Consider the following 23,071-nt stretch of genomic DNA (forward strand, 5'->3'; position numbering starts at 1 on the left):
TGACTACAGCTTTTGAAAGTGTCCTCCGCTGGGAACTGTCCACTGTCCCCTGCTGCTGCCGTCTTGTCCAGGGAAGACTGTCACGGAATTCAGAACCTGCTCTCAATTAGTGCTGTGCAGAGCGAGGAAGGGACCCTCTGAACATGGACCTAGCAGATAGGCAGGGATTAACTTCCGGTAACCAGACCAGTCAACACAACACATCACTCAAGGTAACCTGTATCAGTACTGCCAGGTTACAGTGACTCTTAATTGGCTCAGAATAAACTGTTGTCTTATTTCCTTTAAAAAAGCTGAATGACCAGGCGGTGGTGGCACACTCCTGTAATCCCAGCACTCGGAAGGCAGAGGCAGGCAGATCTCTGTGAGTTCGAGGCCAGTCTGGTATACAAAGCAAGTTCTAGGACAGCCAGGACAGCCAGGGCTACACAGAGAAACCCTGTCTCGAAAACAAAACAAACAGAAACAGTTGAATGAGGCTCTTACACCACTCCCCTGTCCTGTGTGAATCTCCAGACTACTGCCCAAGGCTCAGCCCTCTGCTCCCCTCCCCCTCCCTTCTTCCTTTGCTCTAATATCCTTATACAGCCAAGGCTGGCTTCGAACTTCTCAGGTAGAGAAAATCTTTCTCTAATCTTTTCCCTGACTCTAGGGTTTTGTCTGCATATCTGAGAACACCAAACTAAAGTTTCAGAATGTTATTTATAAGGATTTGCCCATTAACATCATAGCAAGGATTCGGCTCCTCCTCCTCCTGTGTCAGAGACTGGGTCTGTGCATTTTGTGTGTTTTTAACATGAGTCAGGAAAAAAAAATCCATTGGATAACAAAGTACTAAATATTAACAAAATAACAGGACAAGACAATTGGATCCAGTCAACACTGTTTATTGAATGCCTTTGATGTTCTAGGCACTGACTTAGTCATAAAGGGGTACAGAAGCAGACACAGCTCTGCCCTTGTGTGGCTTACAGAGCTGCTGTGAAAGAGAAACATCACATACAGAGGCAAAACGAAGCTGTGAGTGACAAGTGCCAGGAAGATGGTTGCAGGTGCTGAGAAAAAGACACCACCTAGCAGGAGCTGGGCAGGCACAATCCACGAGGCCCGACAGCAGAGCTGTGGCCTGAAGGTTCACTAGGCCGATTTGGGGAATGCTATTTCAGGTGAAGGAAGCAGGCTACTGGAAGGCTCTAGAACATGAGAAAACCTTGGTCAAGGACTGAAAGGTGGCCCACACGGCTGGGGCTGCACACTTGAGTAGCACTGGGTGGTAAGGTTAAGTTAGAGAGATGAGTGAGGCCAGACCACTACGGAGTTTCAAGTCAGGGAGAGAGGGCAAAAATTTACATTTCGGGGAAAGAACCACCACTCTGGCTACGGTACAGATGGTAAACAGGAATATTACAAGGACTTGAGCTGAACTGTCAGCTGCCTGGAGTACTGATGTGGAGGCGACTAGTTATTCAGAGAAGTGGTTTATCTCTATGGGTGCTGTGATGCACCTCTATACTAAATGGATATATACATACAGGTCACAACACCCTCCATGCCAGTGACTCCAAAGGCACCAACAAAAGGGGTAAGTCTTTCCTCCCCAAACTTCCTACCCTCTCTGCCAAGGTGGCTTTCTTTACTTAGAAAAGTTATTAGTACATATTAATTGTACAAAACAGTGAGTTTCATTGTTACATTTTCATACATTCTTACAATCTGGATCCACTCTTAACCATTTGTCTTCCCTCCTCTACCCCCTTGTCTTTCTTGGGGTGTGGTGGTCAATGGGGACACTAGGAATCAAACACACTACTACCCCATAGTTTCTCCTTAAACTTAGTTCTTCTCTGTCAAGAGAGAATATTCAAAGTCACAACTAGTGCTTCCTTTTTAATATTCCTTATAAAAAAACAAACAGAAACTCCATGTATTTGGACTCTGGGACATGGCTCAGCTGGTGGAGTATTTGCTTAGCCGGCACAAAGTCCTGTGTTCCATCCCCAGCGCCACACAAACCTGGTGTAGTGGCACAACTGTTACCACAGCATTCTGGAGGTGGAGGCAGAAGCATCAGAAGTTCAAGGTCATCCTTGGCTACACAGCAAGTGTTCAAGGTTAGTCTGGGCTACATGAGACCCCATCTCAAAGGAAAAGAGGAAAGAGAAAGATGGGGGCAATATTCCCACTGATTGCCTTCCTTAGCTCATTAGCTCAAATCTGCTAGTAAGGACAGATCTAGTACATTTCACCGTAAGCATACACCTCTGTAAATAAAAGTGTCATCACTGTCTATTTGTGATGGATACACTGGAAAGAGGGATTTTTATTTCATTAATAAAGGAAAAAGTAGCAAATTTTCAAGGTGGCATCAGAATATTCAAAGAAATCAGAGTTGAATTATGAGTATTAACTTAAAGGCATAATAAAGATATTTGCACGAGGAGGCAAAATTCATCTTTGCTTTTTATACTACAGATCAAACCCAGGGCCTCGGACACGCTAACCACCAAGCTACACTCTCAGCCTAAAATTTCTAAAACTTTCTTGGGAAAGAAACATTCAAAACATTATGGTTAGATTATAAGTGCATGCTTATAACCCCACCTCTTAAGCAGGAGTTCTGTAAGCTTGAGGCCAGGTTGGGCTACACAGTGAGACTTGTTAAAAAGGGAGAGAGAAGATGGAGAGAGGGTGGGACTTGAGAGAGGTTTTTAAATTGATGAAGTCGTATCTTCATAGAGTAATAAAACAGGCCACTCCTGTGTGGTGGTTAGGATGTGAATAAACATGAAAATGTATCTTATAAGTCAGATTTATTTCTTTCTGTCCTTTTTTCTTCTTCTGAGATGAAGTCTTACTATGTAGCCAGACTCTCCTGGATCTCACAAATGCAAAGGAAACAGGTTTGTGCCGCCATGCCCGACTAAGATGTCACTAACATCTAGAGAGAGAACTGGAAAGAAGGACTGACTGGGGGTACAGAGATCTGAACAGAGGAACCCCAGTCAGCTTTGCTTCTATTAACAGAAACAACCTCAGGGCTCCAAGAACCAACTTAAAATGAAATAAAATCACCATTGAATGCTGCAGAAGTGCTAATGAAAACAGAAGTGAAGGACCTGCCCGTTAGTGCGCACTCTGTTTTGAAGTCCTATGACCAGGGTTTCTCTACATCACTCATCTACTTGCCCCTTTATGCTTTTCATTATTTTTATTGTGCCAAAAATAATACCTCAGAGTTTCTTACCGAGGATTTTTTGATAATAAACTCCTAGTTTTTGTTTATCCAATAAAATATCTTTATTTTAAGAAAATAGTGGAGGGAGACCAGCCTTCATGTAAAAATATGCATGAATAAACTATACACATACACAAACATATGTATAAGAATCTATAAAATATCTATCTATATATACCCTCAATTTAAGTACATAGAAAAAAAAGACTTTTTCTTTTTTCCTCCGAGGCTAGTCCAGCACTCATGTCTTTCAGAATCACGCAGGTGGCTTAGCAATGCAGTGTCAGGGTCCACGCTGACTCCTGACTTCGTCTATGGAAGCAGAGCCCACAGCTCTCTGTCCACCTCCACACTCAGCTCACAGCACAGCTCCAGGGCCCTAGACCTGAAGCAGATACTCACCCTGGGTGGTGGAATCGTGAATATTTCTCCCTACAGTTATAAACTTCACTTGATGACTCATTTTTTCCAAATAACACTTGATGTGGCATTTCATTCTAACATGCCTATCCTTTACCATCTACTGGAAGATTTAGCTTATCTATTAATTCAGCCTATTACATCACTAATTTTGGCAAAGCATATATTCACATTGGGAATACAAGTTTTGTGTCACTGAACAGGCCTAGAATTTCAAGGTAATTGTTATGCAGGACTAACCCAAACTGTGCAGAACATATGGCATTCGTGACTCCCATTGAGTAAACTTCTGTGGAGCCACCACCTCCCCTCAATCACTGCAACAAGAAAAAAAAATTCCATAATATCTAATTCCTAGTAGACTTCCCAGGACCATGTGTTGAAAGAATCCAGAATGTTGAATAAAATGCTAAGATAAAACCTAGTGCAAACCTGCATGGACTATTCCAATGACACCCCCAACACGTTGTCATCAATACTGCCCGTAGACTGCCTTCATACATTTATCTCTGTGTCAGGAACACAGATTCTATACAGACTGCCAAAATGTCAGTTTTAGCCAAGAGGACCCAATCCTAGATACTTTGCCGATAATGGCAGTTAAGCTGGGCAAAGCTAAGTCCAACACTGGGTGGAGTATTGGCTTCAATCTGTGGCAGAGACACAAGAGGAGTACCCCTGAAAAATCGATTATTTTGTCACATCTGCACTTTAAGAAGGATGCTGGGTATTTTTATCATTTAAAAATGATTTATTGTTAAAAATCTTGTTCCCTCTCACTACTGAGTCAGCTCAGCAACCCAGCTCCATCTTTAGGATTATCAGGGCCAAAATAATTAAAAAAAAAAAAAAAATCCAAAACCTAAAGAAAAAAATTTCTCACCACCACCACCAATAAAAGTCTTAGCACAGGTCTGGTAATACAGGCACAACGTGTCCACGTTTATGCATTCAGGAGCACTGGCTTCCTTTCTTGATTGGAATGCCAATCACCATGAAATCTTCTGCTAGAGTCACTTCCTGGAGCCCTAGCACTGACTCAGCTTGCTTTCTCAGTTCCACAATGCCATCCGTCTCTCCTTCCCTAGTCAAGGCTATGGGTTTGTATCTCTGGCTGAAGTGAGTTAGAACCAGCCTCTTCGCACGGCACAGCTTCGCAAATGTTGCTGCCATCTGCGGTGTGCTGTGGCCATGCTCTTTTGCTTTGTCCATCTGAGAATCATCCAGAGTTGCTTCATGGATCAACAGGTCTGCTTCAAAGCACAGCTTCACTCCTCCATCACCCACAACTCCAGAACAGTCACCCAGTATGCAGATTTTTCTTCCAACCATAGGCTTTTTTAAGACGTCTTGGGGAGAAACTGTAACTCCATTATCCAAAACAACAGAAATTCCATTTTTCAGTTTCCCGTAGGCAGGACCTGGGGGTACACCTGATGATGAAACAGATTATACTACATCAAAGATATGGAATTATGGTTTGTAAAGAGACAACTTTTACAGCATAGCAAACAGCAAATAGCAAAGGTATCTCCCGGGGTCTGGAGAGAGTTGCTCGGCAGTTAAGAGCATTTGCTGCTCTTCCAGTGGACCTGGAGTCAATTCCCAGCACCCACAATGTCTGGTAGCTCACAAATGTCTGTAACTCCAGTTCCAGGGCCTCTGAGGGTGCCAGACATATATATATGGTGCACAGACATAATGCAGACAAAACACCCATACGCATAAAACAAAATTAAAAAATTAAAGGCATCCAATTATTTTCAAAACTGCAAGAAATGCTTTCCTGTTTGTAGACAACTGGTTATTTAAACATTTTAAAAGCTCAGTGTTGACTGTTGTTATGAACAATGGCTTTATGCTGGAAACCTTTTCCTAGAACATGTGTGAGCTGACTGTTAAGCTCTGAGGTATCTATCACTTAGGCCTTACTATACTCGAGATACCAGCTCTGATTTTCTGTTCTGCATGAGAACAACAGTTCCTGGGGATCCTTTATTTACCATGACATCAAAGAGTGGATCTAAATAAACACAGACTCAGTCTCTCTAGTCAGAACAAGTGTCTATGAACTGACTGACTAAATAAGAAACTTGTTCGGAAGGACTACTGGGATTCTAAGTTTGAGATAGGGAGATGGTACAGCAGGTGAAGACCCTTGCAGCCAAGGCTAACAACCTCAGGTTGGTACTGAGACCCACATGGTAGAAGGAGGGAACTGACTCCCAAAAGCTGTCCCTGACCTCTACCTGCATACCACAGCAAACACACATGCACACACACCAAGCAAAACAACCAAAAATAAGGTCAAGGGTAGTTCAGGCAATCATACATGATTAATCTTCTTGGTAGATGGTAGCAGTTCCAGATTTTCAAACTTCAGTGTTATTTAATATAGACTAACTGTGGATAATACTTACAAACACATGGTCAACACAGATTTTCAACAAAGATCATGTTTAAATTTTCCAAATATAACCATTTACACAATATTTACTTGACAAAAATACCTTCGACCTATATCACTTTCCTCATTATCTAGTATATTGTTTTAGTAGGGGAAAATAACTAAGCATTAGATGAATCACTACCATTCTTTCAACAGGAATATTCACGCCATGCCAGGTGTAGTGGTGAGAACAGAAAAAGACCTCCATTTCTTGGGTCTCCTCACTTATGCATCATGGCCTCACATGAAGAAATTACCAATTCTTCAAGGACCTTTGCCCATCTTTGTGTGCTTCCTTTCCACTATGATGAACCATGACATGTAGAACTGGTTAAGGTGCAATGCCAAATTAATTCAATCAAGATTGAATGAGTAAGCAAGGTGGATAAAAAGGAAACTCTTGGGGTAGCTGGCTGCTACTGTAAAGTAAAGACCCATGGCAAAAATCCTTACACTGAAGACGTCATTGAAGAGCCAAGGAGATGCCTCAGTGGGTAAAAGGTGCTTGCTGAGCAAGCCTGAGGACCTGAGTTCAGATCCCAGCCCCCATGTCAAATCCAGGTGTGGTGGTGCGCATCTGTAACCTCAGCACTGGGGAACAGAAAGAGGTGGATCCTAGGGTCTTGCTGGGTAGCCAATCTGGCCAAAATAATGAGCTCTAGGTTCAGTGAGAGACTCTGTATCAAAAAGGTAGAGAGTAGTTGAGGACCCCTGATGTCAACCTCTGACCTCTGCATGCACATGCATGAACGAGAGGACACACACACCTCACACAAAGATGTCATTGAAAGCATACCTGAGGACTATGTATATTTCCAATTCCAATCAATCTTGAGGAAGAGGCTGGAGGATCATGAATTTGAATTTGAGCTACATAATGAGTACAATGGGCCAGGCTGGGCTACAGAGTGAAACCCTGTATCAAACAAAAATGAAAATAGGAACAGATTTAAAAAACAAAAACACAACAACTTCAAAAATGAGACATGAGGATTTGGTTCAAGCACATGGGCTTGAACCCTAGCATGGCCAAAATAAAACAAAAAAGAAAAGCACAAGGAAATAAAAATAAATCCTGGACTTACCAGCCCAATTCAAACCACCCTGCCAACCAAGTCAGAGCTGGGCCTGGTCATACAGGCTATACCCCAGCTTCTCAGAATGATCTCACATTCAAAGCCACCTTGGGCAACTTAGTGAGAAGCTGGCTCAGGTGAAAAGACGAACGAGCTGGAGATCTAGCTCAGTGGAAGGCAGTGCTTGCTTAGCATGTGTCCTAGATTCAATGCCCAGTGCAGCCAAAAGGAAAGAAAAAGGAATGTGAATCTAGGAAGCTAACAAGAAAAGATTCAAATATATTAAGTATTCGAGTTTTGTTCTGAATAGCATCTTTGGACCCTAAAGATATTCCTTAATAAGCCAATTTTGGGCCAAGGAAGTGAGTGCTTACTGTGACCACAGAGGAAACAGGCTCCCCTGACACTCCCAGTGGCTTCCGCTAAAACAGCTCAGATAAAGAGAAGGAAAGGCAGACTCACCGAGGTCTTTCAGCTTCTGTGCATTGAGTTTACCTGCACGTTTCTTTTCCATAACTGAAAAGCCAAAGGATGGAATTCTGTGAAAGAGGCGAAATGCCTTTACAACAAACTGCTCATCATCAACCAGACAGTAGGAGTTTTCTTCTGTGTCTAACCAGATAGTTCGTCCCTGTCCTTTGGGAGAGCTGTCTGCTTCATTCACATGGGTAAATTCTTTTAGTTCCTCCACAGGACACTGATCAGCTGTAGGCACTATCTCATGGACCACATAAGGAAAAACCAACTCTGTGTGAGAGAGCTCCATGGTTCTCCAGATGAAATCCCGAAGTCCTACAGGGCCATAGATTTCAATAGGCTGCCTTGTGACCACAGAGCCACTCTGCAGGCTGATCGTACAAAGGAGGCCCGGGAGGCCGAAGAAGTGGTCTCCATGAAGATGTGTGATGAAGATCTTGGTAATTCTCCCTTTTGATCGAGACAGAGAAATACATTAGGAAACTTTTCAGAAATAAAAACCAAGACAAAACTATTCGACTCAGCATCCCCACTCCTCAGCCCCACACTGTAAGTTAACCCTGTGCACACTACACAGTTGGTCTACCACTGCGCTGCCACCGAAGAACATCCTCAGTTCCACAAACAAAGCAACTTAAAACAAGCCTAAGAACTTACATATAAAGTAGTAAACTGAAATTAGATGTTCTGTATGTTACCATACACTTATTTATTCCTTTCATTTTGCTGCGTGACTTCAGAAAAAAGAGAGATAGGCTTTATTATGCTGTACAGTCCGGTTGGTTTGGTTGGTTGGTTTTATTTATGTGTGTTTGTGTGGGGGGTGCATGTGGTGTTGTGTGTGTAGTCTATGCAATGAATACGTGGATATACATGCATGTAGAGACCAGAGGAGGAGTTTGGGAGTCTTCCTCCATGGCCCTCTAACTTATTATCTTGAGACAGAGTCTCTCAGAAACCAAAAGCTCATCATTTGGCTTGGCTGGATGACCAATGAGTTCCCAAGATTTGCCTCCTGACTACCCACTAATGCTAGGGTTATAGGTACCACACAGACATGTCCAGCTTTTTACACAGATGAGGGGATTTGAACTCAGGACCTCATGCTAGACAGCAAGCATTCTTACCCTTGAGACATCTACCCAGCCCTACTTGGTTGCTTTCTGAGACAAGCTCTCACTCTATAGCCCATGCTAGCCTGGAACTCAGTATGTAATCCAGGCAGCCTTGAACTTCTGGCAATTCTCCTGCCTTAGCCTCCCAAGTGACAGGATTATAGGTGTGAACTACCAAGCCCAGCTTCACAGGATAGTTTAAATAGGATAGTATTTTTTTTCTATGAAAATCTTCAAATTACAGTGTTTTACAGCTTTTCAAGTGTTTTCCTACATATTCTCACATTCCAAATGTGAAATATAAAAGTACACCAAGATAACCCACTTAACTAAATGGCCTCAAGTGTCAAAGCATCTTTCAGTTACACTGTCCCCTATCAGTCCCTCTGAGATGAGCAAACATGTACATAATGCAAAATGGAATGTTCCATGGCTCTAATTGACTGTATCAAGCCTAAACCCAAAACTGCCTTCTAAGGTCTCCTTGCTGGACAGGGATTCACTAACGAAGACTGAGCCATGTGTCCCAGTGAGGATGTGGAGGAAGGACAAACGGGACACAGATTGGGAGGAGGAAGACTAAGAAAACTAGAAGAGGAACGAGGTAGGAATGAGGAAGGTCGTGGACATCAGAGGTCAGCACGCAGACTACAGCAGATCCCTGATCAGACTGCACAAGGGCACTGGGCCCTATTCTTGTTTCCGGGCTGAACCTACACACCAGCTTGTTCGTGCACACTGGCTCGGGCTGTAACTTGATTTAGCTAATGACAAACTGAATTCACTGCTGGGAAATGGCAGGATGCCACATCAGCATTTTCTGAGATGCACCACAGGCATTTTGAAAGTAACAATCACAACCAGTATATTTCCAGTAGAACAGGCTCAAGGGCCACCTATCTGAAGTATATGATACCATAAAAGTACAGGAGCAGTTTATTGATACCATAAAAGAACAGGAACAGTTTATCACACTGTGATTTGTTCTAACAGCAAACGCTCTCAAAGCACAGCTTCCCAGAATGACTACGCCCAGGCTGGCTCAGAGGCTGACTTGGGTCCTTGAGGACCCCCTCCCCCAGGATGTGCTCTCTAGTTTCACAAGGTTTCTCTCTATAGATGTCTTCCATATGCTGCCTTTGCTCTTCTTCAGGTTTGTTTTGTAATTTCTGTATGGTGCTGGAGATATCTAGGGTGCTAGAATCTAGGGTGCGCTCTCTCACAGAGCTATACCCCCAGGCCTCTTGTAAGCCTTCATTTTTGCTGGTTTGTTTTTTTTCAACTTCAAATGAAAGGATATTCCTTAAATTTTCCCATTTTTCCCTTTCCAGACTGTCTTTCAATATGACCCAAGGACTCTAGAAAAAAAATAATTACAGCAGCCACTGAGTCCAGGTCCCATGTTGGCCTCAAAACTGCCAACATCAGACTTTCTAGGCCTCCTCACTATATCTACTGCAAAACAAAGCCAAAGTTGGATACAAAATACAAAAACAAACAAATACAAAACAGCCTGGGAAGCAAGGCAAGTGCAGCACACAAAGGGAGAGAGAACTGCTTCCCACAGTAAACAGTTTCAAGGGCAGGCGTTTCATTTTCAGGAAATGTGATTTCTGAGAGACAAGGAATGGCAACCACAGCCATGAAAGGTATGAGGAAGCTATCCGATGAAGAGTAAAAATCACACTCGATTCCTTTCCCCTAAGAAGAAGGAAGTGGTGGGGAAACACTGGCCACAGAGAAGCAGAACACTAGGCATCCTTAGCTGGACATGATAATGCAACTAAATATACTGTCCCAACAGTATATGATATATCTGTTCAGTTAAAACAAAAAGCACTTAATGTCGAGCAAAGTGTGGCTCCATTTAGGCAAATTACACATACTTTTATACATATCCATACCATTACCACATCTGTATTCATAGAAAATGTACCTGTGGGAGCTATGGACATTAACTCAGTACAGTGTTTGCCTATCACCCATTCACAAAGCCATGAATTCACTCCCCAGTACCACATAAAACTGGATGTTATGGTGCATGCCTATAATCCCAGCACTTGGATGTAGAGGCAGGAGGATTGATAGTCAAAGTCATGGGCTATGTAATAAGTTCAACGCTTCCTGGACTATATGGAACTCTGCCTCCTAGAAAAGAGAGAGAGGTATGTGTATGTGTGTTGGGGTGGAGGGCGCATCTGTGTGAGGAAGACTTGGGCTTTTCTTATTTATACATTTTAGTTTTGTTTTATTTGAATTTCTTCAATAAAAATATGCATTCAAAAATTTTTCTAATTAAGAAGTTTTGTTCTTTTGAGACAAGGTCTCATGTAGATCAGGCTTGACTCAAATATAGAGGATAACCTTGAACTCCTAATCCTCTGGCTTCTACCACCTAAGTACTAGGCTAACAGGAATGTGTCACCAGAGCAGCCACAGCAACGTGTTTTTCTTCCTTCCCTTCCTCCCTCCAGCTCTCGAGCTCGCTCTCTCTCTCTCTCTCTCTCTCTCTCTCTCTCTCTCTCTCACACACACACACACACACACACACACACACACACACACACACACACTCTCTTAAAATGGGCCAGGCCTACTATTCCAACCACAAATTCAAGGCCTTCCTGGACTACTGAGTGAATTCCAGAATAGTCAATGGGTAACTTAGCAAAATCTTATCTCAAAATAAAAACCTAGAAAAGTAAAAAGTACTAGGATTTGGTTCAGTGGTAGAGTACTCAATTGCCAGATTACACACACACACACACACACACACACACACACACACACACACACGCGCGCGCGCGCGCGTGTGTGTGTGTGTGTGTGTGTGTGTGTGTATATATATATATATATATAAAATTTAATTTTTTAATTTTTCTTTTTTTAGTGTTGGAGGCTGAACTCAAGGCCTTGCACATAGTCCCATTTTCAAATTTTACTATTGTGTTAAGATCGTGCTTTTGTAATGCTTTTAGAAATCACTTAATCCTCATTTCTTTTGCTTTGTTGATTTTGGTTTCAATGATGGGGACTAGAACATGGTGGTACACATCCTAAGCATGCATTCCACCACAATTAGTGCCCCCTCTTTCATGCTGCAAGTATTTAAAAATCCCTCCTTTGTTTCCTATATCTACATGACTGATAGCTTCTGGTCCCTGGATACTAGAAGTATGTTTCTTTAAATACCAAGTGCACACCCTCTGATGAGCTGTAGCAACTGTGATTTATCAAGACCTCAGAAGTGGGAGACCCTAAATGTCCATTGTTCACAATGAACAGGGGCTTGTTAGGCATTTACCAGGCACCCAGGTGTCACTAGACCCACCTGACTATACATTAATGTGCAAGCACAAAAACAAACTCCTTACATAGCATAGTTCCAGACACTAAGGACACTGTTAATAAAAATAGTATAAAACAAAGGAATGACTAGGGTAGGGAGAGGATACTTAACCCAGGAGGTTCAGAAAATCCTGAGGAAAGAGCCTTTGAGATGAGATTTAAATGATGAAAACCTGATAATTGATGAGCTATTAGAAATTATTTTTAAAGATTTAAATGGTGAGATGGAAGCAGCCATGTAGGACACAAATTATTTAATATATATAATTCCTTCAATTGTTTTTGGAGACAAGGTCTCACTGTGTAGCTCAGGCTGTCCTCTAACTCACAATCCTCTCTACCTCCTGAGTTCTGGGATTCCAGGCAAGTGCCACACACCTGCTTTATGACATTTCTTTTAGGCAGTTTGTATACCTGTTCTTTGGGACAAGAAAAGCAAATTTAAGCCTGCTGCTCTGCTAAGGTCAAGCCTGAGCTACAACTGGGCCTAACACCAGGTCTGCCTGGCTCAGGCTGAGAGTTTTCAACACGGGATTCCTCTGCCTCCAGGGGCCAGTCTTGGCTTACTACTCCATTCCCTCAACTGGACTTCTATTCTCGCCAGGTCAGGGATTTTCCCTCTCTCAGCAATTCAGAGATAACCTTGTCTGAGAGGGCTACCGTGATAGCAAGAGTATCAGTGTCCTCTCGTCTGCCCATCTCCTGCCCTTTGCACTCTCCCAGAACACTGTCTCCTGGTGGAGAGCAGTGTGGCCACCACTCCCTTGTTAGGACAGGGTTCATCTGCTACACCTCTTGTCTCTCGACATCCTGCGTGCCCAGGCCTTCGTCAATCATTCTCTCACACTCACAGGATAAGTGAAAAGCAAGTAAAGGCACATAGGACATTCAGCAGGCACTGCTGGATGCCTGATACTCTTTCAAGGCTTATCAGACAGAGCTCTGCTTCAGAAGTGGATGCTTCTTTAGGGCTGTTATGGAAGAGTCAAGAGTCAAGACATGAAACATGACCGAGGCCAAATCTGAGTAAGTGGGATGCACACTGACCTGCTTTAAGTTGGCTTTTCATGAGCTGTGTCTGTGTTCCCTCCCCACAGTCAAAGAGCCAGCACTCGCCCTCACACCGAAGAACCACAGCTGAGGCACCCCGGGTTGGGGACGGATATGCTGCTCCTGTCCCAAGGAAAGTCACATCCATAGACATCTTCCACCCTGCAACAGAAATATCACTGGGGGTTATTAAAAAAATCACTGCACCAAAACACATTCCTCTGAGATTTACTGACTGATGGAGTGATTGGTTGATTTTTGGTACTAGGAATGAACCCAGATCTTCACACTTGCTGAGCATGAGCTCTATCTACATGGAGCTATATCTTTGATCCCTAGTTATTTTCTGGTTAAAATGATCTGTTTGGTGGTTTAAAATAGTGCCAGTACTCTACCACTGAACTATAGCCCCAGGCCTGCTTTATGTCTTAACTGGTTAAAACTACAGGTCACCAGACCTTATATAACCGCACATACATGGGCATGGGCAGCGCACGCATAAACATACACACACCACTATAGTTCTGGGACTCAGCAGGTTAAGTCACTTGCTACTACCCCTGACAACCCGAGCTTGACTCCTGAATACACATGGTGGAGGGAACCAGGTCCTTGTTGCCCCCTTACCTCCACGCTCCCTCCATACACAAATAAATCAATAAATATATATTTTTAAAAACCTAGCTCAATGGGTAGAGCTCTGACCTGGCACGCACAAGGCTCTGGGCTTAGTACCTGGCACTACAAGTGAAGCACTGTAGTTGAATCCCAACCCTACGACAATCTAAAAAAGACAAACTACAGAGACAGTAAAAGATGGGTGTTTGCCAGTGATACCAGGGAGAGGATTAATAGAGGAAGCACATTTTCAAGGAAACAAAGCCATTCTATATGACAGCATCAACTCAGCAATGTCATTATATGGAAATGGGCATGTAACTGGTATAGCACTTACCTAGCACATAGAAAGCTCTGGATTTGACCCCAGTACCACATATACAGACAAAGAAATGTTATTATGTATTGGTACACACAGTGCACAACACAAAAATTCAAATGACATTTGTTAATAATTGTCAAAGCTGGCTCATGAACTTACCAGACTAATGTTGTACAGAAGGAAATGGGGAGTGAAGGGTGAGGTCTATGAGAAGGCTCCATACTTGTTTGTACTAGTTCATTTTTTTAAGTCCTAATAAACACTAAGCCCCACCTGGGTTTGGTTCTGGCTAAGGTTCTGAACAAGAGATAGTATTTGATCATGCTCACCAGGTGGTGGCCATGGTGACCAGTCCTTCCTCTGAAGGATCAGGGTGCTGGATAACAGTGCTGATATTTCACAGCAATGCAAATGGCGTCCTTCCCTCAAGGACAGAGTTCAGGGTTGGTTAGAGTGCACCTTTGCCTTCTCCCCCAAGTCCCCTGCTCAGACACAGACCTGTGCCCAGGCCAGAAGAGCTGCCATAAGCATACCTCCAGCTGGGACTGTATCTGCTCTTTTCAGTGATCTGCAACCCAGCCAGTGTGCAGATTTCTGCCAACTCCTGGCACTAATCTCACTAGCTCTAGGCATGGTGTCCCCTCTGATCTGTGTCTGTGACGGAGATGTGCGTCACACGCAATAAATGAGAGTTAGCTGAAACTTATGAATAACCAGTTCCACACGAGATAGAAATTTAAATACAAAAAATGATAAGATGTGCTTTAAAAATTAGAAGAGTGCTGCGGATATAGTTCAATGGGTGAGCCTTTGCCCCGCACGCAAGAGGCTCTGGTTCCATCCCCAACACTGGGTGGGGGGATCTGGAGAATATGTCTTTGGGGAGTGGAAAAGTCTTCCTTGCAAAGGCAAGAAGCTCTGACATTTAAAAACAATGTTACACCATCTTGTAACTTCTGTGTACCAAAAACTCAGTCAAATGACAGAAAAAGTAAACATCCACAAAACCTCAGGCTGAGAGAAAACACTCAGGAGCAGCAAGATTTTTTAGGAGTCAGATGACCAGGACTGTGGTGATATTTTGTTTGTGCTCTAACAAAGCTTGCCTGAAGATCAGAGGGTGGAGCTAGCCTTTAGTTAACCATAGAGGTCTGGAGGTCTGTATAGAAGGAGACAGGAAGTGATATGGCTGGGCGGAGAGAGGAATATAAGGCGGGTGGAGACAGGAGCTTGGCCCCTTTTTGGTTTGAGGAGTCGGAAAGGTAAGAGGTGACTTTGGCTGCTCCTTTTCTGATCTTTCAGCGTTTACCCCAATATCTGACTCCGGGTTTTTCTTATTAAGACCAATTAGAATTCGCGCTACACAGGAAGCCTGCTGCTAGGTAGGGCCTTCCAAATGTGAGAGAAGCTTCCAAATGTGAAGTCTCAACTGCATGGCTGCCTAAACAGGGCCTGCAAATAATACCACCAGTCCCATGGCCATATGGACGGCGGAAATTTCAAAAGGTGCCACACCCCTAGATGAAGAGCTACAGTCAATGGATGCTTAGGGAGGAAGAATCCGTTTTCTTCAGGGACGAGCTACCTGACAGGTTATCTGCTGTGTCCTACATGGATCCAGGGATGGGCCTGACTGAGGCAGCAAGGGAACAAAGAAAAGACAAACATACATAGACATACACAGATAGCTGGAGTAGGGTGGACTGGGCTATCTGACGGACAGACCCAACACCCCAGAAGCTCAGTGTGTCTATTATATAGAGTTGAACCGAGGATTATTGCACATAGCTGAACAAAGAGGCAGGGTTATGGCATACAGCTGGATCGAGGAGGCAGGTTTAGCTAATCTCAGCAGGAGCAGTCTCTGTAGGGGAACAGTCTTCAGACCTTAAAGGAGGATGGTGCTAAGGTGGACATCAGCACATACTGTCAACACTCACACTTGGGACTCCTGAGGAAGGCTTGTCCATCCCACTGAGCCTCACCCTGGGTGGGGAGGGTTAGGGAGGCTTTGTGTTTTTCCCTTGGGTCTAAGGCTAAGGTCCATGACATGGCCATGTCAGCAGCACACATTCACTCAGGGCTTCCTCCACTCCCGTTATCCAATCCCAACTGGTCAGCCCTAAATACATGCACACATAAGCAACACTAAATGGATTCATTAGATTGAATATACCTATTTGTCTATATGTGTGGAACAGTAGTAATTAAAGAAGAGGTCATGAATTTGTAGGAGGCGGCAGGGATGAACTGGAAGGGGAAAAGGGAGAGGTAGAAATACAAATACAGTACTTGTTATGAGATTCTCAAAATTTAAGGAAAGTAAAAATTGTTTTTAAGAGATTAAAGCCTCTTAAAATGTTTATGGGGTGCTAGAGAAGTGGTTCCTTGGGTAAGGGAGCTTGTAGCCCAGCCCGAGGACCTGAGTTCAATCCCTAGAACCCACAAGGTAGAAATAGAGAGTCAACTTTCACAAGCTGTCCTCTGACCGCCTCACATGTCCTTTCCAGCTCATTTTAGTCTATGGAAATGCACTTAATAAAAAATACTGACACACACAAAAGTAAAGAAGCTATATACCAAATCATAGAATACATTCAAAAGACTAATAAGCATTAAAAGTGCTCAGCAAATTAAAGAACAAAGAGACTCAATTTCCCACATATCAGCTGGCAGCTACTAATCAAGCCATGCCAGCCAGAGCTACTTGGGGTGATGGGAAATGGGAAAGCAGGTGCAATTACAAGTTACTGATGGTGGAGGGGTGAATTGCTATTGCACTCTGGGATAATTGACAAATATTGCCAGTAATGATAGTGTTGATAATAAATCCAAGCAATCTCATTTTCTGGAATCTAGCTTATAGAAATAAATATTTATGTATAATAATGCTTACTTTGGTGCTTCTGGGTGGGCTAAAATATAGAAGTAATTTCTATGTCAACAGGAAAATTACTAGTGTATGTTCTTAATATTATTCTATTGAATTATAGTCTATGGGTAAACACTCTGATCTGTAACTACAAGGATAACAAAGGGAAAATTATAAATGGTTACAGTATAATCTTGTTCTAGAACAATGCTCCAAGTCCCTACACTTACATAAGACAGTGTGGGGAAAGGGTAAACAACATCATTAATGCTGGCAGTCTCCTGGATCTTTGGAATGATGGGAGACAGACAGGACAATGTCTGGTAACTTACATTTTTGTTTTCAGCTGCAATGAGCAATGTTTTATTTATTTTTGCTTTGTATTTAATAGTGAACTTTTTAATGTAGTAAAAGGCCAAACATGCTTTTATAGCTACACAACATTTAGTTTTTCTTTCCATTTTGGGAAACAGCTCCCTACTCTTTGCCCTGCACACGCCTCACACACAAGGTGGTTAACTACACCCAAGCATTAAGGTTACTGTTAGCATCCCTTCCATGAGTTACTTCACATTTCTGCCTCTAAGACTAAGCTTACCTTTTGACAATGAAGTAGTTTAGTATGTACAGGCTTACTGCATTCCTTCCTTATTGCACTGCAATTTTCAAGAGGTAGGGATAACAGTCCATAGGAAGTTAACTTATAGCTAGTAAAAAGCAGAAGGAAGAACAGGATGTAATTGTTACTGGAATCTAAGGCTCTGGAAGACAGAAACTGATGGAAAGAAATGAGTTTCTTTACAGTTCTGTCCAGAACTGGGGAAAGAGAAGTTCCCAATGTGTCTGTGCCTTGCCAAGAGTAGTGCTATCATTTATAGAAAAAGATGAATCGAAAGCCCAATGATACGTATATGTGAATTTAGCTATGAGTCCCAGTCATCAAAACTCAAATACATCTCAAGTCAGGGCTCTTTGGGTTGGGCATTTCCATTCTCAGACAGTATTTCCTAATCTCTCATCTGAGTCTTCGAAGCCTATTTTACATAATCATTTTGCAATCCCTAACGAATAATGGATGTAGACAAGAGGTTGGAAAAACTGGAAGCATATCGTAATTATTCAGGCAGCTTGAAAACACCAATGATTAGGTCCCATCCCAGAACTGTTACATAGGAAATTCTGTAAGGCATATGTGTAGTAGTTTTTAAAGGGGCAGAGAGGCTGTTCCCCTGTAATTCTAACAGTCACATTTAGAACTATTTAGTGAGCATGTTAGGTGGTGCATACCTGTGATCCCAGCACTTACAAGGTGGAGCCAAGAGGATCTGGGAGACCAAAACCAGCCAGCTTCAGCTACATAGCAACTTGAAGGCCAGATTGAGCTACATGAGATACTCTCAAACCAGCTTAGCAAATGAAACAAACAAGAATGCCTTGGGAGAAAACCATAACCCAAGGATCATAACCTGAAGTCATTAGTAAACATTAAAATATGCGTTATTAAAAATTTCAGGCGGGGCATGGTTGCACATGCCCTTAATACTAGCTATTGGAAGACAGAGGCAGGCAGATCTCTATAAATGGTCTACGCAGCAAGCTCCAGGCCACCTAAGGCTACACAGTATGGTCTTATCTCAAAAAAAAAAAACAAAAAAAAAAAAACAAAAACAAAAACAAAAAAAACCCGAGTTGAAATTTTTCAGAGGCTAGAGAGATACCTCAGTTGAGTGAAGTGCCTGACACACAGCATGAGGATCTGTGTTCAGATTCCCAGCACCCACATAAAAATCTGGGTCTGACAGGGGTGTCTATAACCCTAGGGCTGGGGAAGCAGGCAAGCAGATCCCTAGAACTCACTGGCAACCAATCTAGACAATCTGTGAGTAAAAGACCTTGTCTCAAAAAATTAAGGTAGAGAGTAATCTGGAAGACATGCAACACTGACTTCTGGCCTCCATACACATTTGCACATCCATGTGTATACACACAATTCCAATGGGGTGTGTTGGTAAACACCTCAAATCCATGATGGGAGGCTAAAGTAGAGGGATTAAGAGTTAGAGGCCAGCCAGCGGTGGTGGCGCATGCCTTTAATCCCAGCACTCGGGAGGCAGAGCCAGGTAGATCTCTGTGAGTTCAAGGCTAGCCTGGTCTACAGGGTGAGCTCTAGGAAAGGCACTAAAACTACAGAGAAACCCTGTCTCGAAAAACCAAAAAAAAAAGAGTTTGAGGCCACCTGGGCTGGAGAAACCCTGTCTTGAAACAAAAACAAGAGATTTCAAACACATACAGAATTAGAAATGTCAGTACAATACATTGCCACAGAGTATTCACAAAACTTCAAATTATCAACTCCTGGGCAACCTTGATCCATCTACACTCCAACTTGATCCCCACTGTTCCAAAAGTACTTTCTCAGTGGTATGAGGTGCTTTCTACAGGATTGACACAGTGCTGGAATGTCTCCTTTTTTGATGTTAACAGCAGCTACTAATGATCACTGGCAAGATCCATTATTTCATCCAGGGTTGCTACTAGGTGACAGTTCGGCCGCAAGTTGTTAGTTGTTCCTTACTCAATTATCTGCTTACCCCAAGGAGCGCTTTGTATATAAAAGACCCATGAAGAGAGGCAAGATCTTATTTAAGTCTTGATAATGCAGCATGAAATAAACAGGCCTCCATGTACACAGTGGGCCTCCATGCACACAGGAAGCCTCCATGAGGTTTTCTTGCCAAAAGTAGAACCAGAACCAGAAAAGGCTAAATACCACTTTACTAAAGAATTCCAGGGAGATTATTTTAAAAAGGGGGGGGCAATATGCAGGTTGTAGGAAAATATACATAGAACACATGGCTTGTACAAGGGGGGAAAAAAGAGAAGGGATTAAGAGAGCAAAAGAGACGGAAGACATCACTGGTCTGAAATATGTGTACTTGTATGGCTCCTGATTTGGATTAACTGATAAAGGAAGAGACAGTAGGGGAAATGTAAACACTAACTGGATAATAGATGAGAACATGAAATGCTAACTAGACTGATGATGACTTTATGTTTTAAAAAAACACAGCTATCTTGTCTTATAGACAAGCATTTAGCAGATGCAACGGGACATTTCAGAATCGCTTTGAAACAGTGGGAAAGAGGGTAATGGGTGAAACAAGCTTGACCACGAATTGGGAATTTTCCTCCGTATATGCTTGAAAATCTCTCCAATAAAAAGTTTAAAAATAGACTCAATAATCAAAACCCTCCTGGTAGGTCAGGTGGCAAACAGCATTTAAGCAACGGTGGTTTTGTGACATGCATCTCTCTAGGCATTAGGAATTAAATGCGAGCAAACCACATTCGGTCCCTGTTTTTTGGGACACAAAAAAAAACAAACAAAAAACCAGCTGCTCGCTTTCTCAAGACTCTCATCATCCACACGTTCGAGATAGTGCGTAGTAATTTCAGTCTTGACAAGGCTTGACTTGTCACTTGGGGCCTGGCTGCAGATCACAATTTCTGCTGACCGTGGGGCCTCCCACAGCACCTGGGTGACCAGTGGAGACCAGCCGCTCCTCAGTATCCAGGATGGCAGTGTCAGGCCTGGGGTGCAGGAGGGTGATGATGCCGCCCTTCATTTTTTTTTTTTTTGAGATTGAAGGAGCCGCGTGGGCCTGAGAGCGAGTGGCCAGGCCTGTGGCCACCGCAAGCCCAGGGCACCACGCGGCGCGTCCTCGCTGTCCGGCGCTCCCGGGACCTCTGCGCCCGCCCCGCGTGCCTGCGAGTTCCGAGGAAGCGCGCCCGCCCCCCTCGGGCGTCCTGCCCCACTCACCCTCTCTGCGAGGCCCGCCGGAGCCGAGGGAGGCGCAGGCCGGCTCCGAGGCCCAAGCAGTGCACGAGCGGCGACGCGCGGCCGGAAGTGCGCCGCCCCGCGGTCCGGCGCTGCCGCTCTAGGCGCGCGGGAAGTGCGCGGGAGGTCCGCGCTCGGTGGCCCCCGCCCGGCCCGTCTGACTGTACCGCCTGGAGGGGGGTCGCGGGGTCGCGGGTCCCCACCTACTTCCAAATCTCCAAGGCGGTGCCGGCTGGGACCCCAAAGTGAAAACGTTTACTCTTCCGCTTTTGGTTTGATTTTTCCTGCCCTGTTTTCCAGACAAGAATGTTTTCCCTGATGTGCTGCACATACGTGCGCTTCTGTAAGTTTTGAGTCTTTGGTTGGGATGAATCTTTCAACCGCAAAACCAGAAAGTGTAAGCTTGTGCCTTGAGAGGAAAACACTTGGCATCGGAGTGCATTATCAGCATAACCACGTGCCTCCTAATAGACCTCTGATCATATTTAAGGATTTTGTTTGGGGTTTTTTTTTTTCTTGTTTGTTTTGAGACAGGGTCTCACTACGTCACCCTGGCTAGGTTTGAACTTGCTATGTAGACCATGCTAGCCTGGAACTCACCGAAAACCATCTGTGTCTGCCTCTGCCTCCCGAGAGCGCCGGGATTAAAGGCATATTCGTGTTTAAGTTTGCTATTTAAGGATAAACTTTTTATCACAGCCGCAGAAATGAAGCTAGAACACTAACATTGGCTTCCGTGTTGTCTCGGTTCTTTGTTCTTGTTCTTCTGGCTGGAGATCTACTTAGCGTTTGATGAGTGCCATTGGCACCAAAGATGGTAATCTCTTAGATGTATCAGTGCCCCGTTCTTAGATGAGAAGGGACTTTATTGGCTCTTCCTGGAAGGCACGCCTGAGAGTGGATCACCGGCTGCTTGATCTCCAGCTTCTGTACTCTTGATCCTACATCGTAGACGCACTCTCTGTTCGTTTCCTATCTACTCAAGGTGGTTGTTGGTACTCTTGTTTTCTCTCTGTCAAGCTAATAGCGTCAGGAAAGAGAACCCCGCCTCCTCACAGCTGATTTACTGGTCTGCTTTATAAATCTCAAGGACAACTCTCCCTGCTTCCTTCCCCTCCTCAATGCTGTGTTTTAACCTCTAACTTTTCTCTTTGTGAGACTCCAGTCTCTCATCTTAATTCTGGAGGCTCACTAAATGATGTTTTGAAGAACTTCCGTAACTTTTAAGGTTAACATGGGTAAATTTAGACTTCAGGAGTTCTCATTCGAGTTTGTTCAGACCTCAGCTGCTCTATGTGTCTGTCCTTAAACTTTTGCACTGGACAGACAGTGGTGTCTGATCCAGGTGGGGAGTTCTGCACCAGTTCTCCAGCTTTACACTAGATGGACCATGTGTCTGACCCATGAGGGTAAAAATCACCTCTGAAGCTACAGGGAATGGTGTCCCTTGTCCAGTAGTGACTATCTTGGATGGGCCAGCAATTCCTGGCCCAGGGATGGAACTGTCCCAGGTTGGCAACTAGATGGACTGGTGTTTGATCCAGGAATCTATGCTTGTTTTGTCTCCTTCCCTTTCCTTCTAGAAGCATGCATGGCTTAGCCTCATTGTAAATTTTAAAAGTAAAATGTTTTGGCCTCAAATGATTTTGAGAAAGGCATGTCCATCTGTGAGGGCACACCTTACAGGAACTTCCAGTCTGTAGGACGAGCTTCCCGTTTTGACTTTTACACGTTCACTGGGTATCTCCTTGAGCCTTAATGATCAAGTTAGACTCTGTCCTTACGATGCATTTCTAAGAAAAGACTTCCTTTGGAGATGTAGACTGAAGGTTAAGGATTGCTTGTGCTATAAAGAAAATAGATAAACTAACTTAAAACTGACAAGTGGGGATTCTAATTGAAAGGTACAAAAGCTTTGGCTTTTCTTTTCTTTCTGTTTTTAAACATAGTTTTTTAAATTGATTCTTTGGGAATTTCACATCATGCACCCCAATCTCACTCATTTCCTCGTCCTTCCATATCTGCCTTCCACCCTTGTAGCATCCCCCCAAAAGGAGATTTAAAAAGAAATAAAAATAAAAAGTAAAAAATAAAAATACAAACAAAAATATTAATAAAAAAACCAACATAAAACAAGACAAAAACAAAAAAAAAACTACTTCACTCCTCCATCTTTCCTGTTTCTCCTTCCCTTCCTCATTTGTATTAGGGTCAGTGGGAGCTGCTGTGTATCATGCAGTACACCCTTTTG

The 23,071-nt window shown here is 43.5% G+C and overlaps 1 protein-coding gene across 1 annotated transcript; it reads right to left on the reverse strand.

Annotated features, from left to right (window-relative positions):
* Nucleotides 1-871: 871 nt before the first annotated feature.
* Elac1 (elaC ribonuclease Z 1) lies at nt 872-20,933 on the reverse strand. The gene is made up of 4 exons (XM_052742490.1): nt 20,803-20,933; nt 13,168-13,332; nt 7,643-8,107; nt 872-5,088 (listed from the first exon to the last, which is right to left on the reverse strand). The coding sequence occupies exons 2-4, from the start codon at nt 13,322-13,324 to the stop codon at nt 4,607-4,609; spliced, it is 1,104 nt and encodes a 367-aa protein (XP_052598450.1). The 5' UTR covers nt 13,325-13,332; nt 20,803-20,933; the 3' UTR covers nt 872-4,606.
* Between the last annotated feature and the right edge of the window lie 2,138 nt (nt 20,934-23,071).

Source organism: Peromyscus californicus, unplaced genomic scaffold (assembly GCF_007827085.1).
Source record: "Peromyscus californicus insignis strain IS unplaced genomic scaffold, ASM782708v3 Scaffold_17__1_contigs__length_78620276, whole genome shotgun sequence".
Taxonomy (NCBI): Eukaryota; Metazoa; Chordata; class Mammalia; order Rodentia; family Cricetidae; genus Peromyscus; species Peromyscus californicus.

What these genes read in the sequence shown, in the direction of transcription:
- Elac1 (XM_052742490.1), bottom strand. Translation starts at nt 13,324, where the DNA reads ATGTCTATGGATGTGACTTTCCTTGGGACAGGAGCAGCATATCCGTCC. An exon ending in GAAAAGCCAACTTAAAGCAG is followed by an intron (nt 8,108 to 13,167) that starts GTCAGTGTGCAT and finishes CTCGATCAAAAG; the next exon opens with GGAGAATTACCAAGATCTTC. An exon ending in ACAGAAGCTGAAAGACCTCG is followed by an intron (nt 5,089 to 7,642) that starts GTGAGTCTGCCT and finishes TTTCATCATCAG; the next exon opens with GTGTACCCCCAGGTCCTGCC.